Source organism: Callorhinus ursinus, unplaced genomic scaffold (genome assembly GCF_003265705.2).
Source record: "Callorhinus ursinus isolate GAN/ISIS: 27379988/994484 unplaced genomic scaffold, GSC_fseal_2.0 scaffold55, whole genome shotgun sequence".
In the NCBI taxonomy this organism is placed as follows: Eukaryota; Metazoa; Chordata; class Mammalia; order Carnivora; family Otariidae; genus Callorhinus; species Callorhinus ursinus.
In genome coordinates, this window is record NW_027397117.1 from 755,632 (window position 1) to 781,021 (window position 25,390).

At 54.5% G+C, this 25,390-nt stretch overlaps 1 protein-coding gene across 1 annotated transcript in view; it reads left to right on the top strand.

Annotated features, from left to right (window-relative positions):
- Positions 1 to 3,661: 3,661 nt before the first annotated feature.
- ZAN (zonadhesin) overlaps positions 3,662 to 25,390 on the top strand; it is a 33,376-nt gene continuing 11,647 nt past the window's right edge. The window contains exons 1-29 of the mRNA XM_073884187.1: positions 3,662 to 3,738; positions 4,744 to 4,796; positions 5,249 to 5,395; positions 5,568 to 5,839; positions 6,024 to 6,111; positions 6,821 to 6,970; positions 8,298 to 8,462; positions 9,026 to 9,117; positions 9,305 to 9,383; positions 9,505 to 9,636; positions 10,192 to 10,460; positions 10,759 to 10,843; positions 11,320 to 13,227; positions 14,157 to 14,341; positions 16,220 to 16,361; positions 16,535 to 16,651; positions 17,589 to 17,713; positions 17,975 to 18,120; positions 18,709 to 18,852; positions 19,314 to 19,421; positions 19,508 to 19,677; positions 20,327 to 20,529; positions 21,690 to 21,831; positions 22,153 to 22,400; positions 22,650 to 22,830; positions 23,126 to 23,237; positions 23,570 to 23,664; positions 24,189 to 24,365; positions 25,177 to 25,385. Coding sequence (XP_073740288.1) covers positions 3,662 to 3,738; positions 4,744 to 4,796; positions 5,249 to 5,395; positions 5,568 to 5,839; positions 6,024 to 6,111; positions 6,821 to 6,970; positions 8,298 to 8,462; positions 9,026 to 9,117; positions 9,305 to 9,383; positions 9,505 to 9,636; positions 10,192 to 10,460; positions 10,759 to 10,843; positions 11,320 to 13,227; positions 14,157 to 14,341; positions 16,220 to 16,361; positions 16,535 to 16,651; positions 17,589 to 17,713; positions 17,975 to 18,120; positions 18,709 to 18,852; positions 19,314 to 19,421; positions 19,508 to 19,677; positions 20,327 to 20,529; positions 21,690 to 21,831; positions 22,153 to 22,400; positions 22,650 to 22,830; positions 23,126 to 23,237; positions 23,570 to 23,664; positions 24,189 to 24,365; positions 25,177 to 25,385 — 6,021 coding nt within the window. The remainder of the gene's footprint in view (positions 3,739 to 4,743; positions 4,797 to 5,248; positions 5,396 to 5,567; positions 5,840 to 6,023; positions 6,112 to 6,820; positions 6,971 to 8,297; positions 8,463 to 9,025; positions 9,118 to 9,304; positions 9,384 to 9,504; positions 9,637 to 10,191; positions 10,461 to 10,758; positions 10,844 to 11,319; positions 13,228 to 14,156; positions 14,342 to 16,219; positions 16,362 to 16,534; positions 16,652 to 17,588; positions 17,714 to 17,974; positions 18,121 to 18,708; positions 18,853 to 19,313; positions 19,422 to 19,507; positions 19,678 to 20,326; positions 20,530 to 21,689; positions 21,832 to 22,152; positions 22,401 to 22,649; positions 22,831 to 23,125; positions 23,238 to 23,569; positions 23,665 to 24,188; positions 24,366 to 25,176; positions 25,386 to 25,390) is intronic.

The window sequence follows — 25,390 nt, forward strand, 5'->3', positions numbered from 1 at the left end:
CAGTGAGGAGGACATGAGGTCCAGTGAGGTTAGCCTGCAAGAATGGCTGTTTCTGGCTCCCGGAAAATTCTCGATCCACTCATGTCCACACTCCTGCTGTCTCAATGTTAGCGTCCAACTACACCACCATCTCTCACCCTTGACAGCCTCCTCTCCTGTGTCCCCAGCTCCAGCCAGGTCCCCTTGGGTCCACAGCTGCTCAGGCTGCCCGAGCTGCCAGTCAGATCAAGTCACCCTGGTTGTTTAAAAACTTTTGGTGGCTCCTCAAAGGTTCTCCAAGACAGAGCCCCTGCCTCCTCCCAGTGTTACACACACACACACACACACACACACACACACACACACACAGGCCATTCCTTTCTTTTTTTAAGATTTTATTTATTTAGAGAGAGCACGTGTGTGTGTGTGTGTGCATGCGTGCGTGTGTGCATGGTCTGGCTGGGCAGGGTGCAATAGGGATAGAGGGAAAGGGAGAGAGTCTCAAGCAGACTCCACATTGAGCTCTGAGCCCCACGCAGGGCTTGATCTCAAGACCCAGAGATCAGGACCTGAGCTGAAATCAAGAATCAGATGCTTAGCCAACTGAGCCACCCGGGCGCCCTCCCCTCCCCCCACCAGACCATTCTTCAAAAATGTCATTCTCCCTCTAAGCCTGGAACGTTCTCTCTTCCTGGATGTGCCTTTCCAACTTCTTTGCCTCATTACCATGTCTTTGTGGTTTAGAAAGCCTCTCAAGTGTCACCTCTTTCCAAAAGCCTTCCCTTCCTGTCTCCAGTGACCTGGGGCAGGGACCCCCTCCACACTCTCTCTACCAGAGTGTTTATCTGCCTGGCCACCGGCCAGCCCCTCAGGGGGTGTGTGTGGAGAGAAGCCCTGATGATTGTAAAGTGTGCTGCGGCAAGGTGGGAAGGCCTGGGCCAGAGGAGGGCGGCCCGCATGAGCGCGAGCTGGAAGGTAGGGGTGAGTTGGCTGTGGGCAGGACTGGCATGGAGCCCCCCCGAGAGGGGTACTGCTGTGGCCTGCTTGCCACCAGAGCCTTCTCCACTCGCCTCCTATTTCACAGACAGAACAGAGACCGCTATGGGCTCCTGGCTGGCTTAGTCAGTGGCACCTGCGACCCTTGATCTTAGGGTTATGAGTTTGAGTCCCACCTTGGGTGTAGAGATTACTAAAAATAAAATCTTCAGGGGCGCCTGGGTGGCTCAGTTCGCTGAGTGTCTGCCTTTGGCTCAGGTCATGATCCCAAGGTCCTGAATTCGAGCCCCGCATCAGGCTCCCTGCTCAGCGGGGAGCCTGCTTCTTAGTCTCCCTCTGCTGCTCCCCCCGCTTATTCCTTCTCTCTCTCTGTCAAATAAATAAATCAAATCTTTCAAAAAACAGAGGCTGCTAAACATGCCTCAGCGAGGTCCCCTCCCCACTCCCTCCCTTCCCGGAGCTGGCTTGTCCCTCCTGTTGTCTGTGTTCTGGACTCTTTGGGCTCTTTCATTTGATAACATGCAGCTCCTCTTTCCACCATCAGAACATACGGATCTACCATCTACCATCCTATCTTTCTTAAGTCAGGAATGAACTTTAACAAACAGTGTTAGAACGTCAAGTGATTTTTTTTTTTTAAGATTTTATTTATTTATTTGAGAGAGAGAGAATGAGAGATAGCACGAGAGGGAAGAGGGTCAGAGGGAGAAGCAGACTCCCTGCTGAGCAGGGAGCCCGATGCGGGACTCGATCCCGGGACTCCAGGATCATGACCTGAGCCGAAGGCAGTCGCTTAACCAACTGAGCCACCCAGGCGCCCATCAAGTGATATTTTTGAAAAAAAAATTTTAACTGTGGAAATAGACTCATAACATAAAATTTATCTTCTTAACCATTTTTAAATCTTAAAATCTTCTAATCAAAGTAATCTCTATCCCCAACATGGGGTCGAACTCACGACCCCAAGATCAAGAGTCTTGTGCTCTTCCCGCTGAGCCGGCCAGGCGCCCCTCGTCTTAACCATTTTTAAGCGTTCCGTTCAGCGTCATTAAGTACATTCACATTGTGCAACCATCACCACAGGCCATCCACAGAACCTTTCATCTCCCCAAACTGAAATTCTGTCCCAGTTTGGGACAGAATAGGGAGCACTAGCTCCCTATTCCCGGCAAACGCCGTTCTACTTCTCGTCTGTATGAGTTTCACTGCTGTAGGTACCTTGGATAGGTGGAATCCTATGCTATTTGTCCTTCTGTGTCAGGCTCGTTTCACTCAGCATTGTGTCCTCCAGGTTGTAGCCTGTGTGAGAATTTCCTTCACTTCAAAGATGGAATGATATCCCATTGTATGAATACACCCTATTTTGTTTGTTTTGTGGACTCTTGGGTTGCTCTCACCTTCTGGCAATGGTGAGTACTGCCACTATCAACATGGGTGTCCAGGCATCTCTTCAAGTCTTTGCTTTCAATTCTTTTGGGTCTACGCACCCAGAAGTGCAATTGCTGGACCCTATGATAAGCCTATTTTTAATTTTTGGAGGAGCGCCATTCTTTTTAATACCTCCATAATATTCCTTCATATGAAAAATATTCCTTGACTATGATCCAACTGCCTATCTGCTGGTAAACATTTAAGTAATCTCGATTTTTTTTCCCCATTATAAGCCATGCCACAGTGATCATCTTTGAGGTGTGCCCAGATTTGGGCAAATACACACGGATTTCTGTGGGGAGATTCCTAGAAAGGTAAGGCGGGGTCAAAACCATGCACGCTAGAAAGTTTGAGAGTCACTGTCGCATTACCTTCCAAGAAGTTTTCCCCACCCTACAGTCTTAGCGTCAGAGTGTTTGAGTGTGTCTACCTACATCCTGGCCAACGCGCAACGCTTTCAGTCTCTTAAATGGTGGTCACCATCACAGTTGTAGTTTTGATTAGCATTTTCCTTAGTACAAGTGAAGCAGAACATCTTTTCTGATGTTTACTGGCTGGTGGCTCGTCTGGCACTCTGGGACTTGTGTTTTTCTGTTCTTTGCCATTAAGCGTTTCCAGTCCCACCTTATTTGACCAGCCAATCGTTTATGCCGCTGTTGCCCCCTATAGAATTTTAGGTTTGAAGTGATTTTCTGTTGGAATTCTGAAGACAATGTTCCACGGCCTCTTAGAACCCATGGTTGCTATTGAAAAGCCTGACGCTGCTTCCTGATCCTTTAGTATGTGACTTGCTTTTTTCTATCTGAAAGTGGTTAGGGTCTTCTCTTGCCCCCTGCTACTCTCAAATCTTATGACATGCCTTCCGTGGGTGTCCTTGCATTCATCATGCGAGACCCCTTCTAATCAAGAGACTTGTATCTCGGTCCCGAGAAATCTTCTTGTGTGGTTTCTCTTAAGCCTTTTCTTCTCCTTGGTTCTATTTTGAACTCTTTTGGTTGGATGTTAGACTTCCCGGACGGATTCTCCGAGTGTCTTTCTTGCTTTCCTTCTCTCCTGCTCTCATTTCATTTCTCTCCGTTGGATTTTTACATTTCCACCCTTGTAGTTTCCATTTCCCAGAGCGCTCCCGTGTTCTCTGTCTGGTTTTCACGGCATCCTCCGAAGGCTGTCAAGTGAGGAGGGTCAGGGGTGGATAAAGTGGTCTGGGCTTACTGTGCCTTCCCCTCTCCCCTGAGAGCCGCCTCTGAGGTCCCGCATGGCTCCTCCAGTCTGGACTCTGGTGCTGCTGGTGGGGGCTGCCTGGGCCCGGGGCCACATTCCTGCCCCTGTCCGGTAAGCTGGGCTCAGGGGGGGATTAGGGGTGGCTCCGAGGGAGAGCGAGAGGCAAAGCTAGAGGGGGCAAGCAGGGTAACCACAAAGGGCATAGCCCTGGGAAGAGAATGATAAACAGGAATGGTGGGGGGAGCCCTGCAGCCCAAGAGCCTGGAACTGAGGGGTGTGAGCAGCTCAGGGGGAACGGGACAGAGCCCAGACGTGAGAGAGAGGGAGGAGGCACGGAGCTGGGGAGACAGAGAGGAGAGAGAGCTGGGGCTCTCAGAAAATGGGCCGAACCCAGAGCAAATTCAGCAGATAGGACACTTCAAGTAGAGGCAGCGAGACATGATGGATGGCTTGGTATCCTGGAGCTTGTCTGGGGGGATTTGAGCGAGTAGAACTTGAACAAGTAAAGGGGATCGCTGTTGGGTTTGGCCCGTGCCACCTGGGGAGGGGAAGCTGGCTTCTCTGCGGGGTTCAGAGGGCTCGGAGGGGCCATCCCTCTGTAACTCATCTATATGTTCAGTGGCCTGTAGCCGAGGACCACCTGCCACCCACCGGGCAGCCTGGGACCCACAGAATCCCCACTCTCAGCCCGAAGGAAGGAGCTTCCCCAGGTGCCAACATTTAAGTACCGCTGTAGGATCTCCAAACACAGGAACTGGTTCCTCCTTGAGCGAGCCTCTACCACTCATGGTACCTCGGGCACAGAGGAGCCGAGGGAAACCGCGGGGATGGGAGGAGCTCGGAGGAGCTCGGAGGGGAGACGCTTTTTCTTTTCTTTAGGAGATAGATGAGAATTTAACATGGGGAGGCTGGGTGGCCTTTTGAAAACCTTAAAGAAGACAAGTAAATATACGCTCACTGCCTACACTTTGGTACAATTCGGCGAACACGAAAGGAAGTCTTCCATGAGTGACCGCTCAGAAAGCTCACGCTCATCAAGGTTTATGATTCTTGATAATGAGAAGTATTCCCCCTTTTTTTTCTTTTTCTTTTTTCTTTCTCCAAACCAACCCCAAGGAAAGAGAAGCCTGCGGACTGGAAGGCAGTTGCTCGCAGCTCTAGGGATAACTGTGAGTTGGAAACCAGCACCGTTCAGATCTCTCTCTGCCCTCAGGGGTGGCCACCTCCAGTGCCCTTGGGGCTGAGTGGTGGCACAGACATGTAGTGAATGTTAGAGGGTGGAGGAAACATGGAGGAGTACAGGCCAAGCCCTACCTGGGACAGTCACGTTCAAATTGACAACAAAATGTATGCACCCAGACAAAGCCTGTCCCTCCCCCGGGGGAATCCAGCCCCTGGAACCTCAGTTTGTGACCCCTGTCCCAGAAGTCATTCTGCCCTGACCCCCACCCTGAATTTCTCCTAAGAGATTCTTATTTCTCAGATTCTCTTTTAAGAAGCTCTGCTCTGGACCCTAAATCTCCTAGTGGCTGCCTTCTCTGCACTTAGCAACTGGGCCAACCCCCAGACCCCAGTTTGGCCCCTCCCCCATCCTGGCCTCAGGGCAGTCTTTTCTTCCCAGCTATTCTCACCCAGTGTGACTTTGAGGATGACTCCAAACCCCTCTGTGATTGGACCCAAGTGTCCACAGATGACGGGGACTGGATTCGAACCAGTGGGCCTTCCCCCACCGGCAGCACTGGTCCCCCCGGGGGGTACCCTAATGGAGGTGAGGAAGCCTAAGGTTTAGGGAGACAGCTGGGAGCTGGGGTCGGGCAGACCTGGGCATAGGGAGAAGGGAGGCAGCTGGAAGGGGGTGCCTGGACTCTGGATGGGGGTGGGAGAGGCAGCCGTCAGGGGTGGCAGGGCCTCCTCACCATCCTGGGCTCTGCCTCCCCCAGAGGGATACTACCTGCACATGAACTCAAGCACCTTCCACCGGGGCGGGGTGGCCCGCCTACGCAGCCCCCCCATATGGGAGCAAGGCCCCCTCTGCGTGCACTTCGCCTACCACATGTTCGGGCTGTCGTGGGGCGCCCAGCTCAGACTGCTACTGTTCAGGGACACCAAGAAAAAGCACCCCAGCCTGCTCTGGAAGCATATTAACACCCAGAGCCCCTCCTGGATGCCCATCGCTGTCACGGTGCCTATGGGGCTTGTCCTGCCCAGCCGGGTGAGGCTGAGGCCAGAGCCTTGGGTCCCAGGGCGGGGGGGAACCTGGGTGTGTGGGGGGGTGGGCAGGAGGGCCCGGAGCAAGGAGGGGGCGCGGGGCTGGGCCATCTGAATTCAGGCAGGAAAACTGGGAGCCTGAGGCAAAGGACCTTACAGGGTGGGTGGTCCCCTGCTTTCTCCCACAGGTGGTGTTTGAGGGAGTGAGGGGCAGCACGGCTTACCTGGACATCTCTCTGGATGCCATCTCTATCCATCGGGGCTCCTGCAATCGCAGTAAGCCCCTGTCCCTCTTCCTCTCTGCCTCCACCAGCTGCCCAGCGTGGCAGAAGTAGCTCAGGGATCACGGTCCTGCTTTCTCCCAGAGTTGGGGCTACATGCTTCCCTCTGCCTCTACGTCTCACATCTCTGAATCCTGAAGCAGCCACACCTAAAGAGAGGTTCTCTTTTAACGGGGTTGTGGTAATACCTTTCCTAGAGTGACCAACCATTCCAGTTTGCCCTGGGCTGTCCCTTTTTTTGCACTGAAAATCCTGCATCTCAGGAAACCCTCAGTTCCTGGCCCAAACTGGATGTCTGGTCACCCTAGCTATTACCCCAGATTCACCCAGGATCAGCCCTCTAAGCTGAGGGCTTTAGAGACTCAAGGGGAGCAAATTCAAGTGAAGGAAAATTCCAGAACCTGAGTGCAAGGAACTAACACTGAGCACAGGATTATGCTAGTTGCTCTCCACAAACGATCTAACTTACGACAGGTGGGTACTGTTGTTCCCAGTTATAGATGAGGAAACTAACAGGCAGCTTAAATAATCTGTCCCAGGAATGAACTGCTAAGGGCTGGGACTGTATCTGCTTCAAGAGCCCACCATGGCTGACAGTAGGACACAGGCTGGAACTCAGAATTCTGACCCCAGGCTGAGGCATGCTTTTTGGAGCTGCATCCTCCTAGAAAAAGCTAAATCCTCCCCGCTCTTCTTCCCTTCAGTCTGCATGATGCAGACGTGCAGCTTCGATGTTCCAAATGATCTCTGTGGCTGGAGCTGGATCCCAACAGCCTCTGGGGCCAAGTGGGTCCAGAAGAAGGGGTCGTCCGGGGTGCCGAACGTGTGGCCTGAGGATTTCTCTAGCCCTGGTAGTGAGTAATGGCCATATTTCCATCCTTTGCCTTTCTGGGCTTCTAGTGACCTCTGCAGGAGTTTACGATGTTTGCCTAACAGTAACTGCCCAGGGATGGCCTGGGGTGAACGCCAGCAACCTCAAAACTCTGTCAGCTCAAGTTACTCAGCAGAAAGCAAACTCCACACACTCAGCTTCCCCCCCTACCGTCCCACAAACGAATCCTAACCCACGCTCCCTAATTTCTTTTCTAAATTCCCACTTCTTTGTTCTCCGTCCCTTTGCATTTTTCCATTCTCAATCATCCCCCTTCGTTTTCCTGTTCTTCCCTCTTCCCCTCCGTCTCCCCCCACCGCCCATAAGCCCCTTCGGCTCACTCCAAGGGCATGCTCTCCTTCCCGTGCCCTTTCCCGCTGCCTGAGGTCTGCCTTCTAGAAAGACCTGGAGAACCCCCTCTCCCCTTCACTCAGACGCCCTGGAAAGCAGGGCGGGCCAGCCCATCTCTGCATCACCCCGCCCCGCAGCATCAGCACCCCAGGCCAAGCCCAGTAAATGTTGGCGGTTGTTTTAATTTTCTCTCTCTTGCTTTTTCCCTCTTGCTTCGTATTTTTCCATCTTCCCTTTCTTTTTCTCCTGCTTCTTTCCACCAACCAGATATCCCAGCGTCGCCCTCCTTGCGTTTTCTTTCACCACTTACCATTTCCTTCCTTCCCCTTCCTCCTCCTTCCCTGCTGTTTCCTCTCTTTTCTCTTCTCTCCCACTCCCCACCCCCCACTCCCTCCCCTCAAACCCTCTTTTCTGCTTCCCCGAAGCCCGCCTTTCCAGGCCGGGTGCGAGCGCGCTCACCCGGCAGGAACGCGAGGGAGTCAGGGACCAGCACGCCTGCGCAGCCTTATTCTCCTCCCCGGCTACCAGTTGCGTCACGGAGCGAGGGAGCGAGGTCCAAGCTGATTGGCTGCCTGAGCTGCTGGGGTCGGTAGGGTGGGGAGATGCTCGGTTCTGGGCCTTGGACCGGCCCTCTCTCGCTAGTCTGTGAATCAACTATATCCAGTGGGTCAAGAAAAGGAAGAGGGCATGACTCTCGGGGACCTAAAGCATCAGAACCCAAAGGGCAGGGTTCTGGCTGCTGCTTTTGAGAGGATGCCGCATTTCATAAGCCACTCTTGCCAAGCGTTTCCGGAAGGCTCGAAGGCCTTGGCCAGATGTAGGCCCACCTCAGCGCTGGCTGATCCTAGGCAGCTGTTGGGGCTTCCCAGGCCCAGGACCCCTGCCGGCACAGGGCCCTATCCCTGTGCGGGACTCCCCCAATTTCAGCCACCCCACCTTACTGGCCTTTTACTTCGTAGGTGGCTTCTACATGCTCCTGGACCCCAAGAATGCAAAACCGGGGCAGAAATCTGTCCTCCTGAGCCCCCTGAGCCATTCCTCTGGCTGTCTGAGTCTGTCCTTCCACTACATCCTCCATGGACAGTCACCTGGTGCAGCCCTCACCGTCTATGCTTCCGTCTTGGGTAAGACTGGCAGTCGCTGGCTTTACACGGACCTGAGGCTCATCTCCCAGGGTTGGGTTGACGGGAAACTATGGGGCATCCCTCAGAGTCTAGGGAAATCTAGGATATATGCAAGGTTACTCCATGGAGTGGAATCAGGGAGCCAGGAGAGCACCGGCTTCTGGAACAACAGATACAAGTGTCAGGAGAGTGAGAGAGAAGGTTGTGTTTGCATTTGGGAGAGAAGGATACACTCCCAAGTAGTCTCTGTGCTACTCATCCTTCTGAGTATAGGTTTTGTTTTTTTTTTTTTAAGATTTTATTTATTTATTTGACAGAGACAGAGAGAGAGAGAGAAAGCACAAGCAGGGGGAGTGGCGGGCAGAGGCAGAGGGAGAAGCAGGCTCCCCGCAGAGCAGGGGGAGCCTGATGCGGGACTCGATCCCAGGATCCTGGGATCATGACCTGAGCCGAAGGCAGTCGCTTAACCAACTGAGCCACCCAGGCGTCCCTGAGTATAGGTTTGAAGTCATTTTTCAGTCCCCTTAATAAGTCAGTTATTTCTCGGATTCCTTCCATTGCAGGCAGCATCCGGAAACACACTCTCTTCTCAGGACAACCTGGACCCAACTGGCAGCCTGTTTCTGTCAATTACACAGGCCAGGGACAAATTCAGGTACAGACGAGCAAAGAGGTCAGCATTCCTTGCACATGGTAGGCACCTCTGATATTGAAACGGATTGAGGATCTGGGCCCTGGGAGCAGGGTGCCTGGGTTCCTGAATAGAATAAAATTAGGTGGGGGGAGGGTTGGGGCTTTTGGGCTGGTTCTTCACTCCCAGCACCCTTTCTCTCTCTCTTCAGTTCACCTTGGTGGGTGTGTTTGGAGAGACCCCAGAGCCAGCTGTGGCAGTGGATGCAATCAGCACTGCTCCCTGTGGGGGTGAGAACAAGGCCCGGGAGGACCAGATCGCTCAGAACTGGGGCTGGGACGGGGTGGGCGGGGGGGGGAGGAATAGAGAGCATGGCCCACGTTGCTCACATCTCCCATTTTGACCCCCTAGAGAGCTTTCCTCAGTGTGACTTTGAAGATGATGCCCATCCCTTCTGTGACTGGGCCCAGGCATTAGGGGATGGCGGACGCTGGACCCGGGGAAATAAAAGTATGCACATCCAGGGTGCAGGCGCTTTTGAAGGTGAGGAGATTCAGGACCCCTCCAGCCAACAAATTACTGAGTTTTGTCCCAGCTGGGGGGTTGGCTGGATTGACGGGAGAAGATATTGTAGGTGGTGAAGATCAGCCCGCAGGTATTTCCTGGGAAGCTGCCATGGGGCCCAAGCTGTGGAGATGACAGAAGTAGAGTGAGTTAAAGATTCTCTTGGCTGTGGGGTCCCTGAACTACCCCCCCCCTCAGAAAATGCAGGCATCTCACTTCGCTGAGCCCAAGGCTTCAAAATCCACACTCTCATTTTCAGTCAAGACATTTACTGATGCAGCCAGCAAAGGAGTCTGGGCTGCTGGCTTGGTTTTCCCTTTCTTTCTGATCTTGCCTTCTTCAGTTAGAAGTCCAAAACAAGCAGGGGAAAAAACAAAACAAAACAAAAAAACCCAACCCTGCTACAATGTAGGGAGTTTGCGTGTTTGCATCAGACCCTCTTTGGAAAGCACGGTGTTGTGAGAGAAAACACTAGGCTGTCCTGTGGAGGTTTGTCATCTTACCCTTTCGATTCCCTTCTTTTCCGCCTGGAAGGTCACTATATTTACGTGGAGGCCGACAAGTTCTCTAAGGCGGGCCAGTCTTTCAGACTGGTGAGCCGGCCCTTCTGTGCCCCGGCTGCGATCTGTGTGGAGTTTCCCTACCACATGTATGGCCTCGGAGAGGGTACTAAGCTCAATCTCCTGCTGGAGAGTCCTGCGGGCAGTGCCCCATCCACTCTCTGGCACCGCGTTGGGTCTCAGAGTCCCAGCTGGCTGAACACCTCTGTCACCATCCCTTCGGGGCATCAACAGCCCATGCAGGTGAGAGAGAGAGAGCGCCCTGTCAGCGTCTGTGTGGAACGTGGTGACGGGAGGTGGGGGGGGACATAATGTTTGGGTACAACCAGGGCTGACAAGATGGGCCACTGGAAAGAGAGCAGAGGTGAACTTGGTGTCCCCGAGAGGGATACCTGGCTCCTGAAAAGGAGCGGGGGCAGAGTTGGACTGTCGAGGCTAGAACAAGGTGGCCTTTTGGCAGAGGACAGACTGACCGGGAGAGTCCCTGAGCTGCCGGGGATTCACTTGCATTTCTCTCTTCTCTGTCCCTCATTACCTTCAGCTGATCCTGGAGGCCATCAGGGGTACCCACAGTGCCTTTGTCGTTGCTGTGGGTTTTATCTTGATCAATCACGGGACTTGTCGAGGTAAGACAAAATCCAGGGCCCCAGAAAGGGGGCCATGTTCTGAGATGACCGTCCCTGGGACTGTTGAAAATCAAGTTCTCGGTCATGCTTGAGTTTTCACACAGCTTTGTGTTCCATGTTCTGTCCACCTCTACCTTCCTGGTCTTACCAGGATGCTTGCTGGAGTGAGTGTGACTTTGATGCTCTGGATTTCTGTGGCTGGATCCACAACCCCTTACCTAGTGGACGGTGATCCTGAAGAGAGGACCGACATCCTGTTCATGTTGTGTTTCCCGTATCTGGGGAAGACAGTGGACATTTCTGAGGGGCAGTGTTTGTTGAGTGTTTGTTAAGTGAGTGAAGGTTGGGGTTGGAAATGGGAGAGGTGTAAGTTACTCTTTGAGCCTACCCACTCCAACTCGAAGTGAGTAAAGAAGGTGATGGTATGATTTTCACTAAACTCCAGGATTTGTTTGTTTCTTTGTTTTTCTTTGCAGGAATAGTGCCAACAGAGCTTCCTTCCAAATCTCCAGTTTCCCTCCCTGGCCCTTCTGAAACCCCTGTCTCCACAGGAAAACCTATGACTCCCACAGAAAAATCTATGGCCCCCACAGAAAAACCCATGGCTCCCACAGAAAAACCCACTGTCCCCACAGAAAGATCCATGGCTTTCACAGAAAAACACACTGTCCCCAGTGAAATAGCCACTGTCCCCACAAAAAGACCCATGGCCCCCCCAGAAAAACTCACTGTGCCCACAGAAAGACCCATGGTCCCCCCAGAAAAACAGTCTGTCCCCAGTGAAATAGCCACTGTCCCCACAGAAAGACCCATGGCTCTCCCAGAAAAACTCACTGTCCCCAGTGAAATAGCTACTGTCCCCACAGAAAGACCCCTGGCTCTCCCAGAAAAACTCACTGTCCCCAGTGAACTAGCCACTGTCCCCACAGAAAGACCCATGGTCCCCCCAGAAAAACACACTGTCCCCAGTGAAATAGCCGTTGTCCCCACAGAAAGACCCATGGCTCTCCCAGAAAAACTCACTGTCCCCAGTGAAATAGCCACTGTCCCCACAGAAAAACCCACTGGTCCCAGTGAAATAGCCACTGTCCCCACAGAAAGACCCATGGTCCCCAAAGAAAAACACCCTGTCCCCAGTGAAATAGCCACTGTCCCCACAGAAAAACCCGTGGCTCTCACAGAAAAACCTATAACTGCCACAGAAAAACCCACTGTCCCCAGTGAAATAGCCACTGTCTCCACAAAAAAGCCCATAGTCCCCTCAGAAATGTCCACTGTCTCGCCAGAAAAATCCACCTTCCCCACAGAAAAACTCACCATCCCCACTCAAAAGCCCACCATCCCCACAGAAAAGCCCAAAGTTCCCACAGAAAAGCCCACTATTCCCACTGAAAAACCGACTTTCCCCACTGAAGAGAACACTGTGCCTCCTGAAGAGACCACTGTCCCCCCTGAAGAGACCACTCTTCCTCCTGAAGAGCCCACTGTCTTCACTGAAGAGTCTACCATCCCCGCTGAAGAATCCACTGCCTCTGCTGAAGAGTCTGTTGTCCCCATTGAAGAGACTACTGTACCCCTTGAAGAGCCCACTATCCCCACAGGAAAACCCACCATGCCCACTGAAAGGACCACCATCTCCACAGAAAAGCCTACTATCCCTGCAGAAAAGCCCATAGTCCACACTGAGAGAACCACCATCCCCACAGAAAAACCCACCATTCCCACGGAAAAACCTGTCATCCCTATGGAAAAATCCATCATCCCCACAGAAAAACCCGCCGTCCCCACAGAAAAACCCGCCATCCCCACAGCAAAACCCGCCATCCCCACAGGAAAACCCACCGTCCCCACAGGAAAACCCACCGTCCCCACAGGAAAACCCACCGTCCCAACAGGAAAACCCACCGTCCCAACAGCAAAATCTACCATCCCCACTGAAAGGCACACTGTCCCCACAGCAAAACCTACCATTGCCAAAGAAAAACCCACTGTCCCCACAGGAAAACCCACCATCCCCACTGAAAGGCCTACCATCCCCACTGAAAAGACCACCATCCCCACAGAAAAGCCCACTGTCCCTACAGAAAAAACTACCATCCTCGCAGAAAGACCCACCATCCCCACTGGAAAGACCACCATCCCCACAGAAAAACCCACCATCTCCACTGAAAAACCCATCATCCCCACAGAAAAATCCACTGTCCCCACAGAAAAACTCACCATCCCCACAGAAAAATCTACTGTCCCCACTGAAAGGCACACAGTTCCTACGACATCCCAGCCCAGCCCAACACTTGTACCAATTGGGCCAACAGTCTTGGTGATGCCTCCTACAACTACTCCAAGTACCTCCATGACCACTACAACCCCTAGACGTACTCCAGGTATGTGATGGAGCATTGGACAAACAGCTGAAAGTAAGAGACTGTGAATAGGAATGAGAATTAGATAAATGGATGCGTCTAATAGGGAACTGCGATCTTAGAGGAGAGATGAATGGGACATGGTAACTTTAGAAAAAATGAGGACCACCCTGACCAAGAGGGAAGCAGGGCATAGGTGGGGTGGAGGTTGTTGGGAGCCAAGCACTAGGCTTACAACATCTTTTTAAAAAAATAGGTATATAATTCATATACCGTAAAATCCATTCTTCTAAAGTGTATAATTCAGTGGTTTTAGTGTATCCACAAGATTGTGCAAACATCAGTTTCTAAATACAAAACTTTTTTTTAAAGATTTTTTTTATTTATTTGACACAGAGAGAGAGAGAGTGAGAGCAGGAACACAAGCAGGGGGAGTGGGAGAGGGAGAGGCAGGCTTCCCGCGGAGCAGGGAGCCCGATGCGGGGCTCGATCCCAGGACCCCGGGATCATGACCTGAGCCGAAGGCAGACGCTTAACGACTGAGCCACCCAGGTGCCCCAAACCAGAACATTTTTATCAGCCCCAAAGAAACCCCCTACCCATTAGCAGTCACCACCTTCTCCCCAACCCCCACTGTGCCCCATCCCCTGGCAACCCCTAATCTATGTTCTGTCTCTCTCAATTTGCCGGTTCTGGACATTGCACACACGTAGAGTGATGTAACATGTGGTCTTTTGTGACTGGCTCCTTGCACTCAGCATCACGTTTTAAAGCTTCGTCCGTGTGCTAGAACTTCAAGTTCATCCACACGTCAGATCTTCATTCCTTTTTATGGCTGAATCATAGGGACCTCCTTCTTAGAGAACCTGAGGGTGGGGGTAGAGGAGACAGGAAATCTCCCTGAGAAAAGCACTAGAGTGAAGGTTTGACGCAGGCCGTTCTCCCCTTAGCGAGGTGCCCCCCAAATGCCCACTATGAGCCCTGCGCCTGCCCAGCATCCTGCGAGAGACCCAAGCCCAACTGTGGGCCCCCCTGCAAACCCGGCTGTGTCTGCAATTCTGGCTTTTTGTTTCATGAGTCCCGCTGCATCCATCCCTCTTCCTGCAATTGCTTCTACAACAACAATTACTATAAGGTAAGACCACTGGGAGGCCAGAGCCCGTAAGGGAGATGGGGAGTGGGTTCTGGCTCCATCTGCTCCCCAGGGGAGAGGACTTTGGATCTGTGGAACAGTCCCACAGGGCCAGCTCTCAAGCTGGTGGAGTTACACAATGGTGGAGTGATTCTTTGCAAATGTGGCTTTTCATTGTCCTCTCTGTTCATGCAGTAAATATTTGCTAAGTACCCACTTGGGCCCAGCTAGGACCCACTGGGCCAGCCAGGTGGTCCAAGGCCTTCCTCATCTCCTTCTTAAGGAAAGCTGGGGGTCCCTGCATATGCAGAGAGTCCTGGATGCTGAGTAGAGCTTCGGGCGTGTTCAGGGCAAAACACAGCATTCCAGGATCTTCTTCCAAAGGAACTTGCAAATCCTGTCAAAATATGGCAGTTACTGTCTCCTGGAATTGGTAGCCCCCCCGACCTGGGAAGACTCGACGCATGCAGAGGCTCTGAAGGGGCACAGGCTCTGGGCCATTGCTGTCCAAAAGGGCTAGCATGCAAGCCTCAAAGTTATTTTACGTTTGCTAATAGCCACATTTTTAAAAAAGTAAAAGGAAACAGGTTAAATGAATTCCAATAATGTACTTGATCTCTATTCTCATCTCAACATGTGATGAATAGTTATTAATGAGATCGCTTACATTCCTTTTTTCCCCCCATACCAATTCTTTGAAATCCAGTGTGTATTTTTACACTTAGGGCATATCTCAGTTTGGACCAGCCACATTTCAAGAGCTCAATAGCCACAAGGGGCTGGTGGCGGCTATTTGGGACAGAGCCACCTTAGAGTCAAGCAGATCAGTGCTTTAAATCTGGGCTCCAGCATTCACTTGCTGGGTGACCTTGGGCAAGATTCTTTCCCTCTTCAGATCTGTTTCTGTGTCTACAAAATGTGCCCATAATTTCTACTTACCTCATAAGATTGTTGTGAAGATGAAATTAGATCCCGATGCAGACCGAGTACTTAATAAATGTTACTACTATTAGCTAATTATGATAAATATCACATGTAATTTATTAAAAGTGATTTAAGCTATTCACTACCGTCCAGTGGCTCTTCTCAGAACAGGTGTTCTTCCCATCTGTCATCTGAGTTCCTATTTGTCTCTTTGGGGACCACTTTCTCCCCCACCTCCCTTTAACCAGTCTCCTGGGTGTCCCTGTGTCAGGGTTAGGATTAGCTTCAGCCTCAGAAAGAACCATCAGCATTCAGCATGTCTTGCCAGCCCCAGCAGACATGTATGCATGTCTTATAAAGATTCATTTATGCATCCAACAAATGTTTCTTGAGTACTTTCAACCCTCCTGGAATTGGGGCCACCACAAATAGGGCATGGTCCTTGCTCTCCTAATGCTCTCAGACCCTGGGGGACACCCTGGGTCTTGGGTCACTCTGACACAGCAAGCGTTTCTTGAATGAGAACTCCTGCCAAGCACTGTGCTTTGTGTTGAGGCTACAATACTGAATAAAGAGACATGGTCCCTCACAGAGTGCTTGCAATCAAACAACCGCAGAAATTAACACGAAGGTGCAATGTGGTAAGTCCTGGGAAAGAAAGGTACCCAGGGCTGTGAGGATGACCTAGTCAGGGGGGTCTGAGAAGTTTTCCCGAGAAAGTTGTGACCCTTAAGCTGAACTCTGCTTGCTGGTTGCATAAGAACGATTTGGAAAGGAACAGAAGAGCATTCCAGGGTGAGAGAGCAGTGTGTGTCAATGTCCTGTGGTAGACAGGAGTATCTGGTAGGGGGTGGGAAGAGGAAGAGTATGAGCAAGGTTAGGTCTGCAAGGTGTGGTGGGGAAGGGAGATGGGCCCCAGGAGCTAGAGTGTTGTGACTCTGGATCCCCTGCTCCCAGCCTGGGGCAGAGTGGTTCAGCTCCAACTGCACAGAACGTTGCCGCTGCAAGCCTGGCAGTCGGATGGAGTGTCAGATCTTCCAGTGCGGGACTCACACGGTGTGCCAGCTGAAAAACGGCCAGTACGGATGCCAGCCCTACGGTGAGACCCTCCCATCATGCTACCCCCGCCCGCCAGCCTGTCCGAGTGGGTATGACACCAGTGTCCCAATCCCTCCCTTGACCAGAGGAACTGGGGCATGCCACCAGGTGGGTGAGGTGGCTATGGGGCCTAGCCTGCTGCTTCATGTGCTCTCCACCCCCTCCCTTCGGCAGGCCATGCCACCTGCGTCGTCTATGGAGACCCTCATCAAATCACCTTTGATGGGAGGCACTTCAACTTCATGGGCAAATGCACCTACATCTTGGCCCAACCCTGTGGCAACTCGACAGGTGGGGCCCTGGAGATGTCTGGGCCAGGGTCTAAGGTCAGAACAGCTGCTGTGGGAGCACAGTGGAAGGCAGGAAAGGGCCGGGGGCGGGGGCAGATGCGGGAGACGCAAGGTGGGAACAAGGCCTTCTGTAGAGTAAGGGTTGACACGTCCACCCCAGAAACAGGACTTTCGCAGGACTGGCAAGAATGCACTGTAGGACTTTTCCCTTTATCAGCCATCTTCTGGGCCCACGTTCAGTGAGGGGCCTCCTGGAATAATGGCCATAGCGGGAGGAGTGAACTATTATAAATGCCTTGCCCTGGAGGATGTTCCAGTCCCTTAGGGGAGACAGAGTCTCAACAGAGTTACAGGCGCTCCGACAGTCACATCTGCCCCCCCCCCAAACTGCAGAGCCAGGGCCTGGGGAGGTCTTTATCCCTGCGGCGCCAGGTGTAGGCGCCATCCTCAGTGGACCCTCAGAAATGCTTGTTGAGGGGCGCCTGGGTGGCTCAGTTGGTTAAGCGTCTGCCTTCTGCTCAGGTCTTGATCCCAGGGTCCTGGGATTGAGTCCTGCATCGGGCTCCCTGCTCAGCTGGTAGTCTGCTTCTCCCTCTGCCCCTGCTCACCCCCAGTGCTCGCACATGTGCCCTCTCTCTCAGATGGATAAATAAAATCTTTTTTTTTTAAAGATTTTATTTATTTGACAGAGAGAGACATAGTGAGAGCAGGAACACAAGCAGGGGGAGTGGGAGAGAGAGAAGCAGGCCTCCTGCGGAGCAGGGAGCCCGATGCGGGGCTCGATCCCAGGACCCCGGGATCATGATCTGAGCCGAAGGCAGACGCTTAACGACTGAGCCACCCAGGCGCCCATGGGTAAATAAAATCTTTAAAAAAAGAAAGAAAGAAATGCTTGTTGGATGAGCCCCTGGGTGCTCTTCACCCCTCTTCCCACCCAGAGCCATTCTTCAAGGTGGCGGCGAAGAATGAGGGCGGAGGACAGGAAAGCATCTCCAGCCTGAGCAAAATCTACGTGACACTACCCAAGGTCACCATCACGCTGCTCAGGGGCAGGCGCGTGCTGGTGAGTGTCCTTTCCTCTTCAGTTGTACCGGGGCCTCCAGGCCTGGCTGTGGCTTGTCCTGTGGGCTGCCAGGTCCTGGCCGGCACCTGCAGCCTCCGACCTTCTCAGGGACAGCTTCCAGAGCATTCCGTGCGTTACCAAGGATTGCTGTGGAGGGCTGTCCTGCCTTCCAGCATGGACGTGGTAGTCTGCGGGGGTGGGAGGGTTCTCCTTGACCCCCCCCATCTGTGTCTCCGTCTCCTCCCTTTACCCACCTTCCAGGTTGGGGGTCAGCAAGTCACCCTCCCCGCCATACCTTCGGAAGGCATTTTCCTGGCTTCAAGTGGGCGATTTGTGGAGCTGCAGACAGTGTTTGGTTTGCGGGTGAGATGGGATGGTGACCAGCAGCTGTATATGAGTGTGCCCAGGTGAGGGGTGCACAGGCGGCTGCCACGGCTCCCCGCTCTGCCCCTCCCTCCCTCTCCCAGCACCTTCTCCTCCCCCGCCCCTTCCCTCGCAGGCACTAACTCTTAATCCGGGTGTAGGAAGTACCTCCACCGGCCGACCTCCCTCCCTCCAGATGGAGAGACAGGGGCACATGGCTTCAGGGCAGTGTGATAATAGCAGGATATACACACAATGCTTTGAGAATGTGCTAGAAGGAGTCGATAATGGGCCTTGGGAGCTTTCTGAAGAGTGGTCCCTTGACCCCAGTCTTCCAGAGAGAGTGGTTCCCCAGAGGAACCAACCAGGGAAAGAATGCCTTTGCAGGTGGTGAATGCCAACGCAAGGAAAAAAAGCGGGAATGTGGGGAGATGGCGTGTGAGTGGAAGGGAGCAGTAAGGATGGCTCCGGGGTGAGGGGTGGGAGGTCCTTGTGCACTTGGTGCCTGGCACGTCCCCTGGCTCGCCGCTGCACCCTGTTAATCCTCCGCTCTGCCCTTCTCTGCCCTGATCCCTCGGGCGACCGGAGCCCCTTCTCTCCGTTAACGCCGCCGCCACTCCCCATGGCTCCAGCACCTACTCTAGGAAACTCTGTGGCCTCTGTGGCAACTACGACGGGGACGGCAGCAACGACAACCAGAAGCCGGACGGCAGCCCAGCGCAGGACTTCGAGGAGCTGGGCAAAAGTTGGCAGACAGCGGGGGGCGAGGACAAGGAGTGAGGGCACCCCCACGCCCGCCGCGGCCCTCTGCTCCTTCTCCCTTCTGAGAAGCTCGCACCCCGACCGGCACCACCCCTTTTCTTCTTTCTCCTCTCCTGCATGCAACCCCCCCCACATCTGTCGTTCTTCTCCCTGCTCCCATTGCGGCCAAGTTCACGAGCTTGTGGCCACCACGCTCGCCCCCACCTCGGCCGCGCTAGGGGGACACTGAGCAGCCTCCCCCGCTGGCTCAGCCCCAGGTCTTCCTGGCTCCTTTCGGGCTCGGCGTTCAGACGCTGTCCACTAGGGGCAGCCGTGAGCCGCCACACTGCTGGGGCCGGGGCCGGGGCCGGGGCCGGGGCGGGGCCGGGGCCGGGGCGGGGCCGGGACCGGGGCCGGGGCGGGGCCGGGGCGGGGCCGGGGCGGGGCCGGGGCCGGGATGCGAGCCTCCAGGGCATGTGGGGTGGGTCCCTTCTAGGTGCCAGAGGAACCCGGCAAATCCTCCGTCTTGCAACCGGGGCTTTCTGAACAGTCTGTCGGCACTAGAGTTCTGTGGACGGCTCGTGAACACCCACGGAGCCTTTGAGTATGAAGGGCGACCGACTGTAGGGCTGTGAGAGGGGGTCCTTTGGCACCTGGGGTCGTTCCCTCTGACCTGGCCTCTCTCCTCAGGGCATGTCTGCCTCACCTCGAGGCCTCTCAGTTCCTCAAGAACTGCGTGTTTGACATGTGTAAATTCCAGCGGCTGCAGTCAGTGCTGTGTGCCCACATGGCAGCTTTGACCGAGATCTGCCAGGATGCCGGCTACGCAGTGAAGCCCTGGAGGGGACCCCAGTTCTGCCGTGAGTTGTGCCGAGCGTCGGGGCCCGTTCCTTCACAGGCAGGTGCGAGCAGAGGGCGGGCATCCGAGTGTTCGCACAGGCTGGGGGACCCCTGGTGGAACCCCTTTGCTTCCACGCCTGCACAGGGAAAGCTGCAGTCAGAAACCTCCACCAAGAAAAATCATAGTCCCTGGCAAACTCGGAGCCCTCCCAGCCGCTCGAGGCTATGCGGAGCAACGCACGTCTGTGTAGACGCATGCCCAGGTCGTCCTCCGCAAACAGAACACAGACTCCCAGCGTGATTGGGTGCACCGTGACTGGCTCACAGCCCCCTCATGGCCTCCGGGGAGCCTGCTTTAGGGCACGGCCATGCCCTTGATCGAGGCCCCATGGGTGTTCTCCCCTGCTCTCCTTCACCCTGACTTCTCACTTGGGCATGTCTATACGGCAGCTGAGACGCTTGGATCTGTCTGCGCTCTCAGACCTGCCTCTTGGTAGCTCCCTGCAGGTCACTCTCTTTGGTCCCGCTTCTCCTGGTCGCTCTCTGCTTCTTGGGATTGGGCAGAAGCCTCTAGCTGTGGGCCCTCCGAACGCTGGCCTCCGAATGGACTTCGTTCCCTTTCCCTGTCCCGCCCTCTGCTCTTCTCACGTCTGCTTCTCCCTCCCCTAGCTCTGACCTGCCCGCCCAACAGCAGGTACACTCTGTGCGCCGGGCTGTGCCCAGCCACCTGCCATCCCAGCTTCTCTGGGATGTCCTGCCAGAACCGATGCGTGGAGGGCTGTGAGTGCAACCCGGGCTTCGTGCTCAGCGGTCTCCAGTGTGTCCCTCGGTCCCAGTGCGGGTGCTTTGACCCCATGGTGGGCTACTTCAAGGTGAGCCTCTGGGCCTGGGTCGCTTCTCTCTGCCGCCTCGGGTTCTGAAGTCTGGGCGAGCCCGTGTGTAGGACAGAAGGCCGGGAAGCCACGCGGTGCGTGGATGGCTGGGGGAAGGGATGCTTGGGCCCGGATCTGCTTCTCCATTTCTTTCTCCAGCTCTGGGTTGGAGCCCTAGCAGCTTTTGCCCACGCTGCCGGCAGAGCTGAGAGCCCTGCCTCTCTCCCTTCCATGCCCCTGAATCATTTTTCCCGGAGTTTTTCGTCCTCTGAGGGCCCAGGCACTTCTGTGTCATCTGCACAAACGCAGACATCTTTCCAAACACCATGTCCTCCCTGCCACGGGCCCCTTTCCCTGATGAACGACTTTGGCCCCAGCCTGGGCCCCTGTCTGCACACTCCCTCAGAAGCAGTGTTTGGAGCCAGACCCTCGTCTGCGGTGCTTCTCTTTTCCTTGTTTGCCTGTCCCTCACCCTGTCCCTGGGAATGGTGTCCGTCACAGCCCTCAGCCCCGCTCCGGGCTGGCCCACCAAACACTATCCCTGCCTTGCTCTCCTATCAGTTTCACCTTCTCTGCAGCCGCTTTGTCTCTGCTCTGCCCCCAGCCACTGTGCCTGTCGGAGTCCTTCATCTTGCTCTGAGGCTCTGTTCACAGCCACCTCCTCCTTGAAGCCTCCCTGATAAGCAGAGTCAGAAGGCTTCCCTCAAAACTTCCTTTGCAAGTGCTTGTTGTCTGTGTGGATGGCAGGAAACTCTCGTTGGGTCCCCTGATTGTCTTCTTCGGGTGCATATTGTGTGGGAGCCCCTGATCTATTAGTTTACTTGTTTACTGCCCCCACCATCCCCCCAACTGGGTTGTGAGCTGTTAGGGCAGGGACATGGTCCATCCAGTTCATTCCTGAATCCCTAACACCTGTCTAGTGCAGAGAGATAACCATCTGTTGAAACAGCAAAGGAGCAAACAAGTGAATGACTGAATAAGGGCGAATCCCAGGCTTTTATAGCTAAGCCCGGAGCTTCAGGATGACGGGAACAGCTCCCTGGCCAGCAAACCAGGGATCTGAGTAGCCGTGGGCCGGCAGTCAGACCTGGGAATGACCTCTTTCCCTCCCTCCCTCCCTCCCTCCCTCCCTTCCTTCCTTCCTTCCTTCCGTCCCCCAGGTAGGGGAGCAGTGGCTCAAGCCAGGCTGCAGACAGCTCTGTGTCTGCACGGGCAACGGTAAAGTTCACTGCATGCAGTGGAGGTGCCAGGCCCAGGAGATCTGTCGTCAGCAGGATGGCACCTATGGCTGCCATGCCCAAGGTGAGCAGCCAGGTGGAAGGTGAGCTGGGACGGGGGCAGGGGGGCTGCCCACGTGGCCTTGAGCGGGGACATGGCTCTGCCCTAAAGCAGGCACCCCAGAGAGCTGGGGCCTGACTGGGGGCTGGAAGGCATTGGCCCAAGCCTGAGCAACCTCTTCACGGACCCAGTGAGGTTGGGGCAGTCCCTGTGCCTGACCTTTCCAGGCCAAGCCAACCCCACAGAGGAGCCTTGGGTCCCAATCCAACATGGACTGGCTGGGATGGCAGCTCAGCGTTCGGGGTGGGGGGGGGTGGTCTCTGAATTCCATCTCCTCCACCCCAGGGACTGCCACCTGCAGTGTCTCAGGGGACCCCCACTACCTGACATTCGACGGAGCCCTGCACCACTTCATGGGCACCTGCGCCTACATCCTGACCCGACCTTGCCAGTCTAGGTACCTAGAGAACTACTTCATTGTGAGCACCACCAATGAGTTTCGCGGCGGGAACTTGGAGGCCTCCTACGTCAGAGCCGTCAATGTGCAGGTCTTCAACCTGAGAATCTCACTGATCAAAGGGCACAAGGTCATGGTGCGTGCCTCCGCCCGCCTCCCAGGGCCCCACACCCCCAGCCCGGTCAGCGGTTCTTCTATGCCCGTCCTCATGTTGCGGGGGGCAGACCCACCTGTCCAGCTTCTAGAGCCCCTGGGGGTAGCTCACAGCAGATCCAGCCCCGATTCCAGAGACGCATCGCCATCCCTGTCTGCTCCCTGGTCCTGGCCCCCCCCATTGTCCTTGTCCCAAGCGCCTTTCTCTACCGCATCCTCCCTGCTTCTGTAGTTGAATGGTCGCCGGATGGCCCTGCCTCTGTGGCCCGCACAAGGCCGGGTGAGCATAAGGCCCAGTGGCTCCTTTACCCTCCTCTACACGGACTTCGGGCTTCAAGTTCGCTATGATGGGAATCACCTGGTCGAAGTGACAGTGCCGTCTTCCTACACCGGGCAGCTCTGCGGGTTGTGTGGTGAGTTCCCTGAGCATCTGCGGGCAAAGTGGGGACAACGGGCAGGAGTCTGTCCTGGTCGTGCTCATCCATACATTTAATTAGGTGCCCTAAGTGCTTGTCTGCCCGTTCATTGTTTGAGGGCCCTGTGCATGAGGGTAGGTGTGAAGGGAAGCCAAGGTGAAGAGAAAGAAGAGAGGAACCTTGGTCTGTTGAGGGCAGAGTGAGCGTTGACTCTTCTGGGAGGCAGGTGGTGGTCCCGGGCTGGGTCGGCTGGTAGCGTGCCTCAGTGGCCTCTAACTGGCCCCTCCTCCAGGCAACTACAACAGCAATAGCCTGGATGATAGTCTGTTCCCCAGTAAAAGGCCTACGGCCAGCTCTGGCCACCTGGGGGTCGCCTGGAAGTTACCGGAGTACTCTGAACCGGGGTGAGCTGGGAATGTGGTGGAGCCGGACCTGGGGAGGAGCCTCAGTGGGCAGCCTGGGGGGTTCCTCCGGGCATCCCTGATCTCTCCAAGGCTGGCCTGGACCTCCTTTGCTCCCGTTTGCTCCTGTGCTTACCAATCTGTCTTTGGAGAGACCACTTGGGAAGTCCATCCTGAAAGCTAACCTGGTTCCTTCCTGCTACATCTTCTGACCTTCCTACTCGAGGGACCACTTTGTTCTGTCCTCCAGTCCTTATCCCTCTCCACTCTTGCATCAGTGTTTGGGGAGTTCCCTCCAATCCTAAATTCTTATCCCTTCCCCTCTCCTTGTTTAGCTGCTTTGTTGAGGGTGGCAAGCCCTCCAGATGCCTGGGGAACAAAGAGGCAAACAACTGGGAAAAGAATTGTGATATCTTAATGAACCCTCGGGGTAAGCATCCCTTGATAGCTGCTCCCCCCCACACACCCCGGGGGAGGTTGAGGAGGGGGACTGGTCACGGAGGGAGGAAGGATGAGACACGAACTAGAGGGAAAGTCAGGAGGAAGGCAGAGGTGGTGCTCACCTGGGGAGCTCAGGTGGATCGGTCACTTTTTTTTTTTTGCATTTCAAACCGTAGGTTCTCAATAATTACGGGTTTTTTTAATTTTTATTTGTTTATTTTGAAAGAGAGAGAGTGCGAGCAAGGGGAGGAACAGAGGGGTAGAGAGCGAGGGGAGAGAATCTGAAGGAGACTCCGCACGCTGAGCGCAGAGCCTGACGCGGGGCTCGATCTCACGACCCTGAGATCATGCTCTGAGCCGACACCAAGAGTCGAGTGCTTAACCGACTGAGCCCCCCAAGCACCCCAATAATTACTGGGTTTTGATTGAATTGGACGTTGAATTCACCCTAAAGGAGTTAGGTGGTTCTTTTCCTTTCCAAGCCGACGCTCGGTACATTGTTTCATCCTCCAGGACCCTTCTCCCAGTGCCACGGGGTGGTGCCCCCCCAGTCCAGCTTCGCCAGCTGTGTGTATGGCCAGTGTGGGACCACGGGTGACTCCCTGACCCTGTGCCGCTCCCTGCAGGCCTATGCATCCCTGTGCGCGCATGCCGGCCAGGCCCTCACCTGGCGAAATAGCAGCTTCTGCCGTGAGTGACCCGACCACCTGCTCCCAAAGCTGCCAGATCCCTCTCTCTCTTCCTCTCCTTCAAGTCTGCTTCTCTGCTCTCCCTTCACAGCCTGGCCCTCAGCCCCACAGGGAACCTTCCTCCCTTGCCCTCTTTCCAGTCTCTCCAAGACCAATCCCCCTTCTCAACTTGTCTGCTAGCCCTGGGAGCCTCCTCCATCTGACTCCCTCCTCGCCAAGACATTCCACCCCCATTTGGTTTCTGCCTTCTTCCTGTCTGACCTAGGCCCGCGCTGTTCCCTTCCTTTCTTTCTCTCTTTTCCAGAAACTTTGTTTTTTTAATTGTGGTAAAATATACATAACACAAAATTTCCCATTTTAATGATTTTTAAGTATCCAGTTCTGCGGTATAAAGTATGTTCACACTGCTGTGCACCCGGGACCACTACCCATTTCTAGAACTTTTTCATCTTCCAAACTTAAACTCTGCACCCATGAAACACGAACCCCCCATTCTCCCCTCCCCGGCCCCCGGCAACCACCATTCTGCTGGGTGTCTATGAATTTGACAACTCCAGGGACCTCACATAAGAGAAATCATACAGTATTTCTCTTTTGGTGAGCAGCTTGTCTCACCTAGCATGTCTTCAAGGTTCATCCATGTTGGAGCGTGGGCCAGAGTATCTTTTTTTCAAGGCTGAAAATTATTCCACTCTATGCATAGGTCTCGTTTTGTGTATCCATTCATCTGACGAACATTCTCGGGAACTCTCGATGCCCCGAGGTCAGGGAGCTGGAAATCACTGCTCTTCCTCACCCTGGTTTCTTCTTAGCTCTGAAGTGCCCCCCCGGAAGCAGCTACAGCCCCTGTGCCAATCCCTGCCCGCTCACCTGCCTCAGCCTGAACACCCCAAAAGACTGCCCAGCAGGGCTGCCCTGTACCGAAGGCTGTGAGTGCCAGAAAGGCCACATCCTGAGCGGAACCTCCTGTGTGCCCTTCAGCCAGTGTGGCTGCACCCACCAGGACGGTTCCTACCATCCGGTGAG